At 42.6% G+C, this 18042-nt stretch overlaps 1 protein-coding gene across 1 annotated transcript; it reads left to right on the top strand.

The window, feature by feature from the left end:
• Positions 1 to 465: 465 nt before the first annotated feature.
• On the top strand, positions 466 to 18042 carry mfsd1l (major facilitator superfamily domain containing 1-like). The gene is made up of 13 exons (XM_036134071.1): positions 466 to 531; positions 4796 to 4896; positions 4967 to 5076; positions 5153 to 5208; positions 5592 to 5735; positions 5819 to 5977; positions 6054 to 6169; positions 14887 to 14987; positions 15136 to 15247; positions 15329 to 15466; positions 16904 to 17043; positions 17117 to 17228; positions 17306 to 18042. The coding sequence occupies exons 1-13, from the start codon at positions 510 to 512 to the stop codon at positions 17453 to 17455; spliced, it is 1461 nt and encodes a 486-aa protein (XP_035989964.1). The 5' UTR covers positions 466 to 509; the 3' UTR covers positions 17456 to 18042.

The raw sequence follows: 18042 nt of genomic DNA, 5'->3' as shown, positions 1-18042 counted from the left end.
CTAACTCTGGCATGTTACAGGTGTATTGTCATCGACATGCACTGTCCTGGAAAATAAATAAATAAAATTAAACATTCAAGTAAATTGGAACATGCACTGTTGTCAATACTTTTGTCAATAAAGCTTCACGCAAAAAAAAAAACCCTGTTGTTGGCGGTAATGTACAACATTCTCGTTAGCCAACCACCGTTAAAAACATAAATAAATTGAAATTTTAACAAAAAAATGTATATCAATGAAAACAATACAAAAAAAGAAGAAGAAAAAGAAGAGGGAGCGGAATAAGAAAAAAACACGTTTTTGTTGTTGGTTCTGATTTCTAAATGGCGTGATGCGTCATCACGCGCGCTAGATTCGCAAGCGCTCACATCCACATGGTATATAGATCTACGGTTTTCTGACGTAGCCGTTGATTTTTTTCTTCTCCCTGCTAGCTGCAGCAGACGGTTCATGTAAACATCAGCAAAGGATGTGAAGCTGGTATCAAAACGAGCACATTTTGTCTCATTATGGCTCAGCCGGCGGAGAAAGGTGAGTCATGTTGATTATTTCTCTATAATTGTTTCTCATTTAGCGTATTTATGCTAAACCGCGGTGACCCGTAGCCGCAGCAGGACCAAAACACACTTCCCTGGAAAAAGGGTCAGCGAGCATTTAGCCTTTAGAAGCAGCTCATGTGACTTTACCGGAAGTTGCCAAACTGGGATTTAGAGAAAGACACGTTTCTATTAAATTATCTACGATTTATTATTAACAACTTGCTATTTGTAAAACGATAATAAAACAAAGTGGCACAAACTAAATCAAATTGTCTTCAGTTATATTCAAAATATTTTACTGCTAATTCTACATATTATGTCTCTCTTGATTAAATCTACCAGGGATAGAGAGAGCCTGCTCGTCGTGAAATAAAATAAATGTGAAGAATTTCTGTACATTAGACTAATCTCACGTTTATTTTAAGACTTAGTTTTGTTGTTTTTAATGTTTAAATTAAATATACTTCAGCGCCTTGTAAAAGCATTCATGCTCCTTGACCTTCCTCCCATTTTAAGACCCTCCACATTGTTTTTTATTACGTTTAGCCCTGATTAAACAACATTTTGATTATAAAGGTAATAAAATGCTTGTTGAAGCTGTTTTTATGTAATATCTCCATAACATTTAAACTACTGAAAGACACAATAGTCAAATAAATGTTAAACGTTTTCTTCACTAAGGAACTTTTCACAAGATGAGATAGAATAAGAAAATACTTTGTTCCTCTCTCATAAGGTACGTTTTATTGTCACATCTAGGAAGATCTTTTAAAGAAATTATATTTAAAAAAACCCCACTAAAAATAAACATTTTATACAAAATACAGTTACAACAAATACAAACACAATATATCATAAAAGTAGAAATCTATTAGATAAATATGCTGCTGATAAATTTGTACCATTCCACTAAAAATGTCATCATTCTTTTTAGAAAATAGACAAAAAACAAAAACAAAATGTTGTTGTTTTTTTTCATTCAAAAATAAAAATGGTCAAATCCTGTTGTAGTTATCTATAAAACATTTTTTAAACCTTTTTTCAGCGGGTCATGCAGGTTTTGCAGCTCTACTTTTATTCTATGGGTTGTAAAGGTAGCTGACCCTTGAGACAAACCATCACTAAATGAGTGCATAACTGTGAAGTGGAAGGACAATTATACAAGTTTTTCATTATTATTACAAATAACCCTGTTGTTATCCAGGTTTAGGCATTTTTAAGTGTTGTGAATACTTTTGCAGTGTTCAATATATTGCTTTAATTTTCAATTTCATTCATAACGCAACCTTCTCATACCAAAGTGCAATGCAGAATTTAAAGCAATAACCCCGCTGTCATCCTCTCCCCACAAACACAAAAGATCAGAGGTCTGCACGCAAAATTGATTTTACTGAGCGCAGCAGATAGCAGATAAAGAAACGTAGCTTAAAAGATGGGAGTCTACATTCTCTGGTGCTCCAGATGAGGTTCTACAGACGAGGGCCATAAAACTGGAAACAAGCCTCTCCTGTGCTTGCTCTGAAGGACCTCCAGGTCTGCGAGGCGTTCACAAGTTAAAAGTAGCCCTGTAAAATAGGAAGGCCCAAAACCATTTAGACATTTAAAAATTATTAAAGGAATTTTAAAATTGATCCTGAAACCCACTGCGATTTAAAAACAGGTCTAATATATGATCCCTCTTCCAGGTCTGGGTCTGCACACGAGCAGCAGAGCTGACGGCTGGACATATTTTTCTTAGGCAGACCAGAAAGCAGGCCATTGCAATGATCTTAATGACTAGAAATAAAAACAATACATTAGAATGTCAGGTTTCTAGATACGTTTTAAAAAAAATCCTGCTTTGACTATATATATATATATATATATATATATATATATATATATATATATATATATATATATATATATATATATATATATATATATATATATATATATATATATTAGGGCTGGGCAAGTTAACGCGTTAATTTCGCGTTAATTCATTAGACTATTAACGGCGATATTTATTTTATCGCGCATTAACGCATGTTGCTCATATGCTTTCAGTCAGTGTCAGTCAGCTCAGCAGGCGTCACGGCAGCACTCTCCCGCTCCCCCTCCCCTCTCGCACATGGCTCAGCGGCGCCAGCCAATCAGCACGCAGGCTCAGCCTGGCCCACCCACTCAGCTCTCACACAAACTTAACACACAAACAGCTGAGAGAGACCGCAGCAGCGAAAAAACATGAACAGGGGAAGTAGCACCGTTTGGCTTTATTTTAATACGTAAATTAAATTAAGCTGTATGTTTTGTAAAAAGACGGTTCATTTCAGTGGAAACAAAACAAATTTATCTGAGCACGTGAAAAAACATGAAAACGTCGAGCCCCAGAAACGGAGAGAGGAGACGAAACTTCTCTCATTGCCCCAACAGACCCACAGACGTCTCTGACTGAGGCGTTTCAGTCCTCCAGGGAACATCCAGGTAGATCAGTGGATGGATGGATGGATGGATGGATGGATGGATGGATGGATGGATGTTACTGGAGCCCACACATAACATGTAATTAAGACCTTGAAAGAACCCAGTACATATATTAAAAAGTGTTATTTAAGATAAGATGACATTAGCTAATCCTTTTTTTATCCCACGACGGGGAAATTTATAGGATTAAAGCAACAGGCAGGTGCACACAACACAGATAAAATTACATAAGGATTGAAATATATAAGAGGTGGATTAGCGAAAAAACACTGAACATAACATTATTATTATTATTATTATTATTATTATTATTATTATTATAATTATTATTATTATTATTATTATTATTAATATTATTATTATTATTATTATTTAATTGTAATAATAAAATAAAAACCACAAAACCCAAAAGGTCAACAGTTTCATGATACATCAAGCTTAGGGACTGGCTAATATACAGCAGGTCAAAAAAGGCCATATTTTGGCTGCAGTGCTTGCTGTTCTCTTATGAAGAAAATATCAACTAGTGCACTAAATTCAGTAGATGGGTTGAAAATATCCAGTATAAAATAAGTGCTACAAATGTTACAACACTTTTGTTCATATGGCAGCAGAACATTAAAATAAAAGTGCTCTTTACACTACTTTTGAATTCATTCTTGGAGTTTGTAAATACAATGCGATTAATCGCGATTAATCGCGATTAAATATTTTAATCGTTGCCCAGCCCTAATATATATATATATATATATATATATATATTCTCAGAGTGAAAAAGAACCCCTGGTTGTTTGAACAGATTAAGAAACAAGTTTTGTAATCTTTGAAGTCATTTTATTCTTCCTGGTCCGATGATTTAAACTTTATTTCTGTCCTGGTTGAGCTGCAGAAGGTTCTCTGCCATTCAGCTTTTCATAACTAAGATGCAGTTAAAAAGTCTATCGATTGGCTGGGGTTCATAAAACGAAGCAGAGATTATTCTGTGGAAGCTGCTTATTCCATGCATTCTGCTATGACACCACCAGGTGGCAGTATATTTTGGTACATGGGCCAAAAAAAAAAATTTAAACCAAAAATGTTTTACCTGCTCTGCAAAATATGATCTTTTTAAATAAATAATTAAATTAGTCAGCTTTTTTGTAGGAAGTGAATGTGTAAATCATTATAAATCCAAAAACAAAAAAAAGGGTTTTTCTCATTTGTTGCATTAAAAGATGGTCATCCAGTTTGAAAATTATTTTGAATCATTTAATTTGACTCTATCACAATAATAAACTTTATTTTTGGTCCAGCAATATAAGAACAGTATTTGGGTCGGTTGTTCTTTGAAAACGCTTGCAGCAATTAACCAGTTTTAATGCACCAAAGCATAGATGTTAGTATGACATTAAAGATGTTAAAAGTGTGTTTATTAAAAGATTAATACTTGGTGTTGTACTTCACATTTTTAATTGTAGGATTTTAACTTTTCTATAATAATTTTGCCCTGATTAAAAACTAAAATCTTCCATCTGCATCAGCCAGCTGTGCTGGGGAGGCACAAATGGCCCCCAGGCCGCACTTTGGACACGCCTGGTTTAAACTATCAAAGAAACTACAAAATGATTTAAAAAGTGATTTGGGACTTTGGGGCATCAACCAGGACTGACCTGTCCAGTGTTTCCTAAAAACAGACATTCAGTTGAGTTAAAAACTGCATTTTGCTGAAGTGAGAATGCTCGTTTTATGGATTATGGATGTTTTTTGTCTTCTTACGGTAAAAAAATATGACGCCTGCTGTGATTTTCCAGCGTATTACCGCTTCATGGTGCTCTTCTTTAACTGCCTGCTGACTTTCGGCTCCTACTTCTGCTTCGACATCCCCAGCGTCCTGCAGGATCAGTTTCAAGGGGTAAGTTAACGGCCGTGGAAACCTTCCATCCTCATTCATTTACCGTTGGTCTGACTTTATGGTGTTGCAGAACCTCACATGTCCCAATGCAACCGTGATCAATGGGACGGTGGAGTGTGTGGAGGGGCTGGGGATGAGTCCCCAGCAGTACAACCTCCTCTACGCCATCTATGCTTGGACGTAAGCATCGACTCGTTTACACGCGGCGGCGTCTTTTCGCCGTCGGTGAGTTTATCTCTCTCTGTCTGATCACCAGAAATGCGGTGGTGGTGATTCTGGCCGGATTCCTGATCGACAAATTGGGAAACCGATGTGAGTTTGCATGGATTTAAAAAAAATCTGTTTTAGGGCTGAACAATGTAATCGCATTTTCAATATAATCGCGATTTAAAAAAAAAATGCAATTTCCGAATCGCAGTCTGCAATTTTTGGCTATGTAACATTCAGGGAATTAGACACGTCCATTAGCTGTCAGTTAAATGTTTAAAGTGGGTTTGCCTCCACATGGAAGGGAAGACAGTTGCAGCAGTGAGATAATTTAATTTTATTACTTGTTTTAGAGTTTATATAATCATGCATAGCATTAAGTACAGGTCAATCAGTTTAATACATAGACTTGCTTGTTGGTTGCACTTTATGTTCAACAAATCATAAAAAAAAAAAAGAAGTGAAAACTCAAAACCTTGTGTTTGCAGTCGGCGTGTTTCTCTTCTCCTTCCTGTGTGTTCTCGGCTCGTCGCTCTTCGCCCTGGGTTCCCACTTCAGAGGAACTCCCTACCTCCTTCCGCTCATGCTCACCGGCCGCTTGCTCTTCGGCTCAGGCAACGGATCTTTGACCAGTAAGGGCAACACCAACACGTTTAATAATCCCGTCTATGCCAGCGGTTCTTAGAGCCTTCGTCGGTTCCTTCCCTCTCTCTAGTCGTACAGAACCGCATCACGGCCTTCTGGTTCAAAGGGAAGGAGCTGGCTCTGGCGTTCGGCCTCACCCTGGCCTTCTCCCGTCTGGGTTCGGTGCTGAACTTCTTCCTCACCCAGAAGTTTGAGGACAGATACGGCATGCAGTGGACTCTGTGGGGGGGTACGTTGAGAAGGAGCCGAAATGATCGCCTGTTTCTGCCTCCAGATGACGGTTTTTCCTTCCTCCTGTCCTCCAGGGGCGCTGCTGTGCGTGCTCGGCTTCGTTTCTGCCATCGTGGTGAGCGCCCTGGACAAGATCGGGATGAGACAGCTGGGCCTCGACGGAGCCATCCGGGAGGAGTCCCGCAAAGTGGTCAGACTCTCTGATTTATGCCGACATTGATGATTTTGAGCTTTAAAGGCATACTATGCAACATTTTTCAGTTAATTAATGTGTTCCATACCGTTTTGGATGATTAAATGAGTCATTTCAGGTCTAACAAAGGTTTTCTCGGCCGCCCTGGTGGTCTGTGGGGGAAATATCGTTCTTGCAATTGCAAGAGCCCTCGGCCCGCACACACAGAAGTCTTACTTTACGGCGAGAACTCCATGTGTTTTTGCCCTGCCATTCACTATATGCACGCACGAAAGCAACAACAAAGAACCGCGTGTTAACGTCAAATAAACATGCAAGCATATCGAGTTTTATTATTATTATTGGAAGGCTGGAAAATCGTTTTGGCAATAGACCATCAATAGCCTTGGAGATAGTTGAAGAGCTTCAGGCTTTGCCCCCTGTAAAAGGTCACCAGCCAAGGAAGATTGTAGACCTTATACGGGCAGTGGAAAAGGCCTTAAATGATTTAAATGAGTTGGGTGATGTGGGGGCTTTGAGGAATCCATTGATGACAAAGTCCTTGGAGAGTAAATTGCCTGAAGTCTTAAAGAAAGAATGGCTCGTGTTTGCTGCAGAAAAAAGGGGCATAGGAGCTCAGAAGGAACTTGCTCTCATTCTTGAAAAGTCAAGAGGAAATTTATGAGGAATTGGAGCAGTTAAGAGATGAGGAGCCATTCAGGAAAGAACCAAGAAGTCAAGTAAAGCAGGCCAGGACTAAGGCCACCAGGTCTGCTAACCCCCAAGGAGCATGTGCTGTTTGTGGAGAGAGTGGTCACAAGTGGAGGTTGTATCGTTGCAAAACATTTAAGGCTCTGAACATGGCGGAGAAGGAGAAAGCTGTCCGAAGGTTGGGAGCCTGCAAAAACTGTCTTGAAATACATGATGACAGGGATTGCAAGAGCACCTTCCTCTGCAAAAAGGATGGATGTAAAGCAAGAGGGGGTGGCGAACATCATTACCTTTTCTGTCCCAGCTCTGAGAGGAGAGGTTTGCCTAAAGAGAGGCCAAGGTCCAGTCTGATTAGCCGCGAGGGGAAAAAGTGTACTGAAGACCAGGAAGAGTTCCTGACCAAACTTTCCCCAGAGCTGGCTCAGCAATGCCGAAATGTCTTCTGTAATACAGCAGCAAGGACCCTCAACTCCACAGGAAGCAAAAATTTGTTGGAAGAACATGGCCTGCAAGAGTTCCCTGTTATTATGATGATCCTTGAAGTAACTACAAACGCTGGACAGAGGATAGGAACCTTGATAGATCTGGCATCAGACACCAATTACATCACTCATGAGACTGCTGGAGAGTTAAATTTAAAGAGTGAAGATGTGACCCTGGTGGTCCACGGAGTAGGAGGCATGCAAGTTACAGTTGAGACGAAGCAATATCTTTTAAAGATCAGGGTAAGCACCCCAAAGGGCACGCTGAGGTCCCACCAGCTTGTGTGTTATGGGCTGGACAGGATCGCAAACATCCATCACCATGTGCCACTCAGAAAACTGGAAAAGATCTTCCCAGACATTCCCTCCCATGAGCTAACCAGACCCAGACAGATAAAGTTACTTATCAGTCATAAGGAGGGTCAGCTTGTGCCCCAGAAGGTGCGGTCAGTAGGGGATCTAGTTTTGTGGGATGGCCCACTGGGGAAGACTGTGGCAGGCTCTCACCCGGATCTCCTGGAAGAAGCTAGTATTACGGCTCACATGTCAAGAACTCACTTCGCTCGCTCAATGCAAACGGCTGCAGCAAAATACTGGGAGCACACCCACAATAGCAACCACAAGGGCACAGGTCAGCCATGTCAGGTCACCCTGGCCTCCACCTCAGGTACCAGTCATGATTTTCTGGAGTGGTGGAGGTGGGACAGCATTGGTGCTGCCTGTGAGCCCAAGTGTGGGGGGTGCCGATGTGGAAAATGCCAGCCTGGAGGAAAGGAGATGACCCTGGTTGAGGAGCGAGAACTGGAGCTGGTGAGGAGTGGTTTGTCTTATTAAACAGGAGACTACCACTGTGATGAGGCCCATTGGCATGCCAAATATCCTTGGTCTGAGGATACTGCAACATTGCCCAACAATCGGAGAGCTGTAGAGGCAACATTTTTGAGGACTGAGCGGCAGTTGTCGAAGGAGCCGGACTGGAAAGTGGCCTATAGAGCCCAGGTCCATGATATGGTAGAGCGGGGAGCTGCCATTAGGCTGTCAAGAGAGATGGTGGAGAGCTGGACTGGTCCTGTATGGTACGTTAGCCATCTTATTGCACCTAATCCTCACTCAGTCACAACCCCTGTGCGGCTTGTTTGGAATAGCAGCCAAAAATTCAAAGGTCGAAGTCTAAATGATCTTCTCATCAAAGGCCCTGATGTGCTGAACAATATACGTGCTGTCCTCCTAAGGTTCCGCCAAGGTGTCTTTGCCGCTCTAGGAGACATCAAAAAAAATTATAATTCTGTCTGGCTTGAGGACCGAGAGGTGCACCTTCACCGTTTTCTCTGGAGGGACTCCGAAGCAGATGATATTGGCGAATATGCAATAACAAGGGTCAATATTGGTGACAAACCTGCTGGCTGCATCGCTCAAGTTGCTATGCGAGAGACTGCAAGGTTGCCAAAGTTTTCTCACCTTGTGGAGGAGCAGCGTGTGCTGGAAGAAGACACGTATGTAGATGACATACTCACCTCTTGCAACGATCAGGATCAGCTAAATCGTATAACGGCCAACATCGAGCAGATCCTAAAGGAAGGCGGATTTCAGCTGAAACCTTGGGTCTACTCTGGCCAAAGTGGGAGGGGCCCAGAAGGGCCGAAGAGAGTTGGTGCTGCAATCTTTGTCCTCCCAAATCAGCTGTCGTACGAAGACCATAAAGCACTTGGGATGGGCTACAGCCCAGAAGAGGATGAGCTCCATCTTATGGTCTCAGTAAACTTCTCTAAGAAACGGAAGAAGATGAGGTTGGGGGAGAACTTATTAAAAGAGGAGGTGAGACAACGGGCACCAAATCCACTTACCCGACGAGAGCTTCTTAGCCAGGTTTCTGGGCTGTATGACCCACTTGGGCTTGCAACTCCTGTTAAGCAGCAAGGGGCAATTCTGGTTAGGAAAGCTTTTCAAGAAGTGAAGAGCAAAGGCAAGCAAGCAGAAGACACATGGGACACAGCGTTGTCTGATGAACTTCGAGAGGACGCCATTTGCCTGCTGGAAGATTATGCTGAGCTGGGCAACCTGAGATTCCCCAGGGCACTGACACCCCCAGAAGCAGAGGCAGAACCTTGTGGCATTACATTCTCAGACGGCAGTGAGCACTCTTATGGAGCAGTTTTATATCTAAGATGGAGTTGCCATGGAGAGGTTGTTGTACGACTGGTCGAGTCCAAGGCTAAGTTGACTCCACTAGACCATAAAGGAGATGCTGTCAAGGCCGAGATTTGTGGAGCGGTCTATGCTGCCCGCTTAAGGAAGTATTTCCAGGAAAACTGCAAGGTTCCTGTGCAGAGGTGGTACCACCTGGTGGATAGCCAAACTGTCTTGGGCGCTGTCCACCGGGAATGTTACGGGTACCGGACCTTTTTTGCCAACAGGATTGGAGAAATCCAGAGCAGTACCAGCGCCCAGGATTGGTGGTGGGTCCCAGGGTCACTTAATATAGCAGACATCACCTCAAGAGGTGCTGGGCCTGAGGACTTGGATCTGGGCTCCGAGTGGCAAACTGGGCCCAAATTTCTTTACATGTCTGAGACAGAATGGCCAGTAAAATCAGCAAAAGATGTTGCTGCTGCTGCAAGGGACGGAGTCATTAAGCTGCAGAAGAAGTCCTTTGTAGCTGCACTCACACGAGCCAGGGCAAAAAGGGAAGGAGATCCAAAGTTAAGTCCAGTCAAGTTGGACCTTCACAGGCCCCCCTTTGGAGGCGCAGCCAGAGAGCTCGTGGATGTCAGACGATTTGGCAACTTGAGAAAGCTGTTGAGGACTGTCGCTTTTGTTTGGAGGGTGGCGAAGAGGTTCCTCCAGGCCAAAGCAAAAGGAAGACCAAAGTGGGAGGCAGTACAAACAGCTGGTGTCCCTACAAAGCTAGAGCGTGATGACGCCTTCCGAGACTTATGCCTTGCAGCACAGGAAGGAGTGGTCTTTCCTAGTTCTATCATGGACCGGCTGGTCGTGTATAAGGATAAAGCCAGTGGACTATTGGTGTGTGGAGGGCGAATTCAACACTTCAAAGAAGATCAAGTCAGCATCCCACTCTTACCTCCTGATTCCTGGCTGGGAGTTCTCCTGGCACAACAAAGTCATCAAGAGGGGCATGAAGGTGCTGCTGGAACATTGCTAAGGATGAGAAAGAAGGCTTGGGTTGTGCAAGGGAGGCGACTTGCACAGAAAATTGTCAATAAGTGTATTGTCTGCAGGAAGATGAGAGCACAAGTGTGTCAGCAAGTGATGGGGGACCTACCTATTGAAAGAACAAGGCCTGCTGCACCTTTTCAGTTTACAACAGTCGACATGTTTGGACCCTATTTGGTGAAGGACGATGTTAAAAGAAGAGTGACTATGAAGGCTTGGGGAGTCGTTTTTAGCTGCATGGCAAGCAGAGCTCTTCACGTTGAGTTGGTCAACAGCATGTCCACTGAAAGTTTCCTCATGGCCTATCAAAGGTTCACTGCGCTGAGAGGGCACCCCCAGAAAGTGTGGTCAGATCCTGGGACCAACTTTGTTGGGGCTAAATCTGTGCTTAAAGACCTCTATGAGTTCCTTCAGGCACAAAACGCAGCAGGACTGGAGGAGTATGCAGCGAAGAACGGCACAGGGTGGGCTTGGAAGGTGGTTCCTGCAGATTCTCCGCATCGTAATGGCGCTGCTGAAGCAGCTGTGCGGATTGCAAAAAAGGCCCTTCAGAGCCTGGGAAAAGCTGTTGACCTGACCTTTAGTGAGTTTCTCACTGTTCTCCAATTAGCGGCTAATCTGGCAAATGAGCGTCCCATTGATGCAAAGGTTCAGAGTCAAGAAGACCGCATCCAGTATGTGACACCAAATGCTCTACTGATGGGACGGGCATCTCAACTTGGAGACTTCAGGACGTTCACTTTTGAGAGTTATCCCTATAAAAGACTTAAAGAAATCCAGACACAAGTCGACAAGTTCTGGAGATCTTGGTGCCAGCTCGCTGGCCCAAATCTGTTCATCAGGAGCAAGTGGCACACTGTGGCAAGGAATGTCGCTGTCGGGGACATTGTGTGGCTGTGTGACCAGAATGCTCTGTGAGGTCAGTTTCAGCTTGGAAGAGTTGTTGCTGCGAAACCTGATCACAAGGGGGTCGTAAGGGATGTCGATGTTCTGGTGGCCACAAGACACTACGTGCCCGCTCTGCAGTCTCAAGCAACAATCCAAGGCTCAGTGCCACAGGACCAAAGGAGGAGGCTCAGTGGTACAGTACTTCGCAGGGATGTCAGGTGCCTTGTTGTTCTCCTTCCTGTGGAGGAGCAACTTGGTGAGCTTGGACAGATGTGAGGTTGTGCGACCTTCACTGCGGAAATGCAAGAAGCTCGAGTGGGAGGTGTTGCGCTGACCTGCCAGCACTTTGCCTGAAAGACATTGATTAGGGGTAAATGACACCTGGGAGAGCAGCTGTGCTCATCAGCAGGTATATATCTGAGACACTGCAAACTGACTGGAGAGAAGCAAGGACCCACTGACAAACATTGAAGGGGCAGCCGGTAAGAAAATAAGTTTTATTTAAGATTCCTGCTGCTGTTCCAGAGCTTGATGTGTGATGGTTGCTGTGTTGGAGTCCTGCTTACATGGTTTGTGTACCTGTGAAGGTGGCTGCAGTGAGTTAAAACAAACATGCATTTCACATTGTAAATAATAAGCTTGGGGATATGTGTGATGTGGGTATATATTTGGGCATAGTGCAATATGATGGTGATTTTAGCCAGTGGGATTTGAGGTTAGTTGGTGCATAAAAAAATACAAGGAACTTTTTTAAAGCTCTGCTAATTGAAATGGGAATTCGATTGGTTTAATTGTTGTTTATGGTATTTATAAATTTGTGTGTTGTAAATATTGGGCGTGTATTAATTGTAATATTTGTTTTCGAAGGTTTTTACCTGACTGGTGTTCAAGCACTGACAAGAAAAGAATCAAAACAAAATAAAGAATGGGAAAGAGATTCAACTGTTCAGTCTGAGTAATTCCAGCTAAACTCTTGTTGTCGTGGGTCCACCCCTTCAAGTGTGGGGTGCATTGGCAAAAGCACTTGACAATTATTATTATTATTTTTTTTAATTTTTTTTTTTATGTTGGCGAGACGCTGCGGCGGCTTGGCGAGGCGGTGGCGTCTCGCCAACATAAAAAAAATAAATAATAATAATAATAAAACTGGCGAGGCGGCGGCGGCTTGGCGAGCCGGCGGCCGCCTCGCCAAGATAGCGCTACGGGAAACTCTGATATTCATACTTTCACTGTGTTAGTCATTGTTTGTACTGCCGTTTTTTCCACTTTTCGTTGCGTTCGCCTGTCTGCTAAGCTCAAAACAACCGCGCCTGGCTTGATGGAGAAACCAGAACAGCTGAGCATCTTTATGAAAGTGCACTTTTACTTTCGCCCTCTGGGGGGAGCCTCGCTGGAAAATCAACCCCGGTTGCATAGTATACCTTTAAAGGATTTATCTGAGACATTTAGGGGGAGAACGATGAGACAACATCCAACTCCGCTGGTTTTTCTAAACAAGAATTCGACGCACAAGTCTGAGTTTACTGCAGAGTTTCTCCAAACCTGTTAAATTACACAGGCTCAGATGTACAAACGGACCCGGCTAACTACTGGATACGTGTCCAGTTGCTGAATATTTGGCCGTTCTTACTGTGGCGCAGCTCATTTTGGCTGTTTTCTGGGCTTTATTCCCTGCATTTTTAAACATCTTTTTTAAAGTTGAGGCCAGGGTTTTATGCTTTATGGCTTCCACCTGCAGATGTGATGCAACTCTGGGGTTATTTCTCCGTTGAAACGCTCGTTTGTGGCAGGTTTCAGCTTTGGAGCTCATAATTACAACGCACCGGTGCCGCTGGCAGCAAAGCCTCACCTGACAGCCGGTATGTTTGAAAAGCTCAAAAAGTAAAGGCTCATTGTTCCAGCACCACTGGAAAGAGAAAATGGGGTTGAATGTTTAGGAAGAACACAGGAACCCTTCCAAGGATCCAGCATCCTGTAAGGTGAAAGCTACTGGATCACCAGTGCGTCCAGAACCAACCGGTTTCCAACAAAAGGAGCTGCTGCCGACTGGACGTCTTCTGGAGGAGAGCTCAATGGTCCGAGGATGATTGAGCTGCAGAAGAACGCTGCTAACAGTAGAGCACGGTGGTGGCAGCATCATGCTGAGGGGTCTTTTTTTGCTGCAAATGGTGCCGGTGCATTGATTGATTGATTGATTAATTGATTAATTGCACAAAGTGGGTGGAAACTTTAAATCAGAGGAGTTCCCTTTAAATACCTCTGAATAGATGAAACCTGGACACACGTGTGAGATAAGGACCCCAAACACACAACAAAACTATGACTTATAAACGTTTAAACAATAAGAAGGGAGATCAAACGTCTTACCAGAATATTACCAGGAGCTTGTGGTTTCTCTAACTCTCTAAATCAGGGGTGTCAAACTCATTTTGGTTTAGGGGCCGCATACAGCCTAATCTGATCTCCAGAGGGCCACACGAGTAAACTCATTGCAAGATTAAATAGAACTCATAAAAGTGGACTTGTTGTTGATTTTTATATTAAATTAATTTCACTTTTACACAATATATTATGAATAACCTCAACGTTTTTAAGAAAAGTATGTGCAATTTTAATAATACTTTTAGTCAGTTAAACATTTATTTGTGCATTATGCATAAGAACTGATCACATTGATTATACAATGTTGAAAAACATTTATTCACATTTTTTGGAACTTAAAAACACAGTCCTGCATGACAAAATACATCAAACAGATAAAAATTAAGAAATCATTAAATTTTTTTTAACACCTGAAGCTTAATCTGCTGATTAAAACACAGCGCCCCTCGTGGACAATATAGGAACTGCATATTTTCAATTAAACTAAGTACATGTTTTTTCAATAATTGTTTTATCATTCTCTTCCTTTTATCTCACCTTTTGTTTTTTTTCCTTCTTGTTTTTCCTTTCCTCTCCTACTTTCCCATTGTAGTGTCCATATCATTTGAGATATTCCCCGCATGAATCATAATTAAACTATTCACATTCATAAATCAAGCGGAGCACTATGGCAAAAGCAGTTCTGCTGCACTTGTGAAAGTCAAATCTGATGAGCTCTTTGTGGCATCTTATTGCCACATTGCCAGACAGGACACTGGGGGAAAAAAAAAAATATATATATATTATTATTATTTTTTTTTTAATAATGATAATGCATTTAGCCACAGGGCCGGACTAAATGGTTCGGCGGGCCGGATCCGGCCCGCGGGCCGTATGTTTGACACCCCTGCTCTAAAGGATGTTACTTTTTAACATATTAGAGGGGATGTAGATATTTCAGCTTTAAAAATGAGAAAAAACGTACAGTAAATCCAAGCTTCTGCGTCTAATTCTGTTTTATTTCGTATTATCTCAAATAAAACCGTCTCCGGGGTAATTTCAGGTCCAAGCGTCTCGTCTCGGCCTCCGCTGACCTGAGCTTTTCCTCCTGTTTTTGTGCAGCGGGTTCAGGATGTGAAGCTGCTGTCGCTCCGCTACTGGCTGCTGGTCCTCACCATCATGTTCTTCTACAACGGCATCTTCCCCTTCATCGCCGACGCCAGGTAGAGCCGCTTCCATCCTGCTAGCTTTACGCTTTACGGATTCTGATTGTGCATGCGTTAGAAAACCCAAAACGTTATCACAGTCCCGCTGCGTTAACGCAGAAATCTTGATGCTGACGCGCCTCCGCTCTCTTTTTTCCCCGTGCAGCAAGTTCATCCAGGATAAATACGCCGACTACAGTCAGAAGGAGGCAGCCTACGTGGCGGGGGCCGTGTACGACAGCTCGCTGGTCCTCTCCGCCTGTGTGGGCATCCTCATAGTAAGGCTCTGACTTCCTTCACCTGTGTTCGCTCCTTCAGCGCCGGAGTCCGTCTGAGTGGTTCCAACTGTGCCGTTTTAGGATTATGTGGGACTCCGAGGCGTTTTCGCCGTGGCCTGTGCCGTCTGCACGCTGCCCGTCTTTGGACTCCTGGCCTTCACCTTCGTCCCTCCTCTGGTCTCCACCATATGGCTCGGTGTCACGTACTCCTTCGCTGCTGTGAGTTTGACGCAGTTTTAATTAACTCAGCTATTTAAACCGCATCTGTTACCTAAAGAAACATCTCAGGTTATTGCACTGCAAAAATAGAACTAAAAATAAGAAAAATCTTCTTGAAATTAGAGTATTTTTCCTTGATTTGAGCATGTAAATAAGATGATTTGCCAATGGAATAAGATTTTTGCACTTAAAATAGGGACAATTCATCTCCATCATCTTATTTCAAGTGGTGTATATCTAATTATCTTATTTTAGGGGTAAAAATACTCATTCCATTGGCAGATAATCTTATTTACCTGCTCAAATCAAGGGCAAATACATTCATTTCAATAAAATTCTACTTATTTTTAGTTCTCTTTTTGCAGTGTGTTTACTTCTTCGCTCTTCGTCATAAACGTAAATTATTGTAGCTGTCATGTTGGACACTCCCACATTGTCACATTTTAGCCAAAAACTTGGAATTTCATGTGACTGACCAGCAGAAAGTATATAGGTGGAATAAAAAGCTTACAGGTTTTATGAATAAAAAAATCAGAAAAGTGTGGCGTGCATTTGTTTTCAGCCCCTTTCACTGTAATTACAGCTGCCAGACTTTTTTTTTTGCACATCTGGATCCTCAGATCTTTGCTCAGCCATTTTTATTTTAGGGTGTCTTAGGATAGGGGAATGGTTAAGAAATGCAAGCCACATGTTTTTTGTTTTTTTATTAGTGAAAACTCATAAAATCTTGCATTATCCCTGTAAAATAAACTGTTTTAATTAGTGTAAAATAAACTATCCCTGTAAAATAAACTAAAGTTTGCGTTTTCTGTGTGACAACATGTGCCCAGGAGGTATGCCTACTTTTTAATTAACTCAGCTATTTAAATCGCATCTGTTACCAAAGAAAACATCTCAGGTTATTGTTTACTTCTTCTCTCCTCGTCATAAACGTAAATTATTGAAGCTGTCGTGTTGGACACTCCCACATCGTCACATTTTAGCCAAAAACTTGGAATTTCATGTGACTGACCAGCAGAAAGTGCTGCATATGTAGGTGGAATAAAAAGCTTACAGGTTTAATGAACAAAAAAATCTGAAAAGTGTGGCGTGCATTTGTTTTCAGCCCCTTTCACTGTCTTTTTTTTGCACATCTGGATCCTTAGATCTATGCTCAGCCATTTTTATTTTGGGGCGTCTTAGGATATCGGAACGGTTAACAAATGCAAGCCACATTTTTTAATTTTATTAGTGAAAACCTTTTAAAATCTTGCATTATTACTGTAAAATAAACTAAAGTTTGTGTTTTCTTTGTGACAACATGTGCCCAGGAGGTATGCCTACTTTTATACTTTCATAATGACACAAGTCCTAAAACTTGTTTAGAGAAGAAATCTGTGCATTTCCTACGTTTTCTCTGTTTCGTGTTCACGGTTTTCCTCTCGGCGTTGTTTCCAGGCCAGCATGTGGCCCTCCATCCCCCTGGTGGTGCCTCAGGCCACGCTGGGCACCGCCATGGGCCTGGCCTCCTCCATACATATGGTCGGGATCGGCGTGTCCAACCTGATCGTTGGACAGATCCTGGGCACCGAGTCGAGGTAATGAAATGCTGAGGTGATCGCCGCTCGGTTTGTTTTTCATTTAACGGATTTCGCCGCTTCCGTCTTGCAGCGAGGCTAAGATCCCGCTGTGGCGCTGGCAGAGGATGATGATCTTTATGTTGGCCAACACCGTCTGCTGCATCGTGATGTCCGTGTTGCTCAACGTCGCTGACCACAGACAGGTCAGACATCTCTGAGGTCCGGTTTATGAATCCTGCAGCGCAGAGCTTAACCCGGCCGTATGTTAACGTTTCTGCAGGGCGGCACTCTGAACAAGACCACCAAGAGGTCGGAGCAGGCAGAGGGAGACTCGGAGCGAGAGCCGCTCCACCGGGAGGAGAAAGAGGAGGAGGAGGAGCAAAACGGGCGTAAAAGCTCCGATGTGCCGTCTCAGTCTATCAATTCATGAGCTTCTCTCAAACACTAAGTCTCAGAATTACAACCTGCAACCCGCTGTGCCTCAAATTACAGCCAATAAGTGAAACTGTTATTTTTCTCACACCAGTCGATGCACCGGTGTTGCAGAAATGATCATTCTGTGGAGTATTGTGCAATTCTTTTTTTACTTGTTTTAATTTTCAGAAAAAGTATTGAGACTTGTTTTTAACTTTATGACGTTTTTTTAACTGTCAGTATGGATTTAAAGGGACGCTCGTTCGTTTTCATTTAAATGAAAGAGAAGAGTTGTTGATCTCTTTAATAACGTTTTTAGACTAAAATCAAGTTGTTTGTGACATTTGCTGCCAACTCTTCCCCCACATCAGGTTTTTTACATTTAGTTCTTATTTTTTTAGGAATTTTCCATTTAGGGGTTTTAAACAGGCTCAATTCTCTGCAATGTGCAACGTAGCCACCAGATGGCACTATTTCTTTAAGAAATAACTATTTAATCTGGTAAAGTTTGGATTTTTCCCTTTTAAATCTGTCACAAATTGCTAAAGTGAAACCAGCTTTGTAAAGAAATAATGGACATTATTATAAAAATCCAGAATCTAA

The sequence above is a fragment of the Fundulus heteroclitus genome, unplaced genomic scaffold (assembly GCF_011125445.2).
Source record: "Fundulus heteroclitus isolate FHET01 unplaced genomic scaffold, MU-UCD_Fhet_4.1 scaffold_731, whole genome shotgun sequence".
NCBI classification, from domain to species: domain Eukaryota; kingdom Metazoa; phylum Chordata; class Actinopteri; order Cyprinodontiformes; family Fundulidae; genus Fundulus; species Fundulus heteroclitus.
Note: the sequence above shows the minus strand (reverse complement) of the source record. Positions and strands in the feature narration are given on the sequence as shown.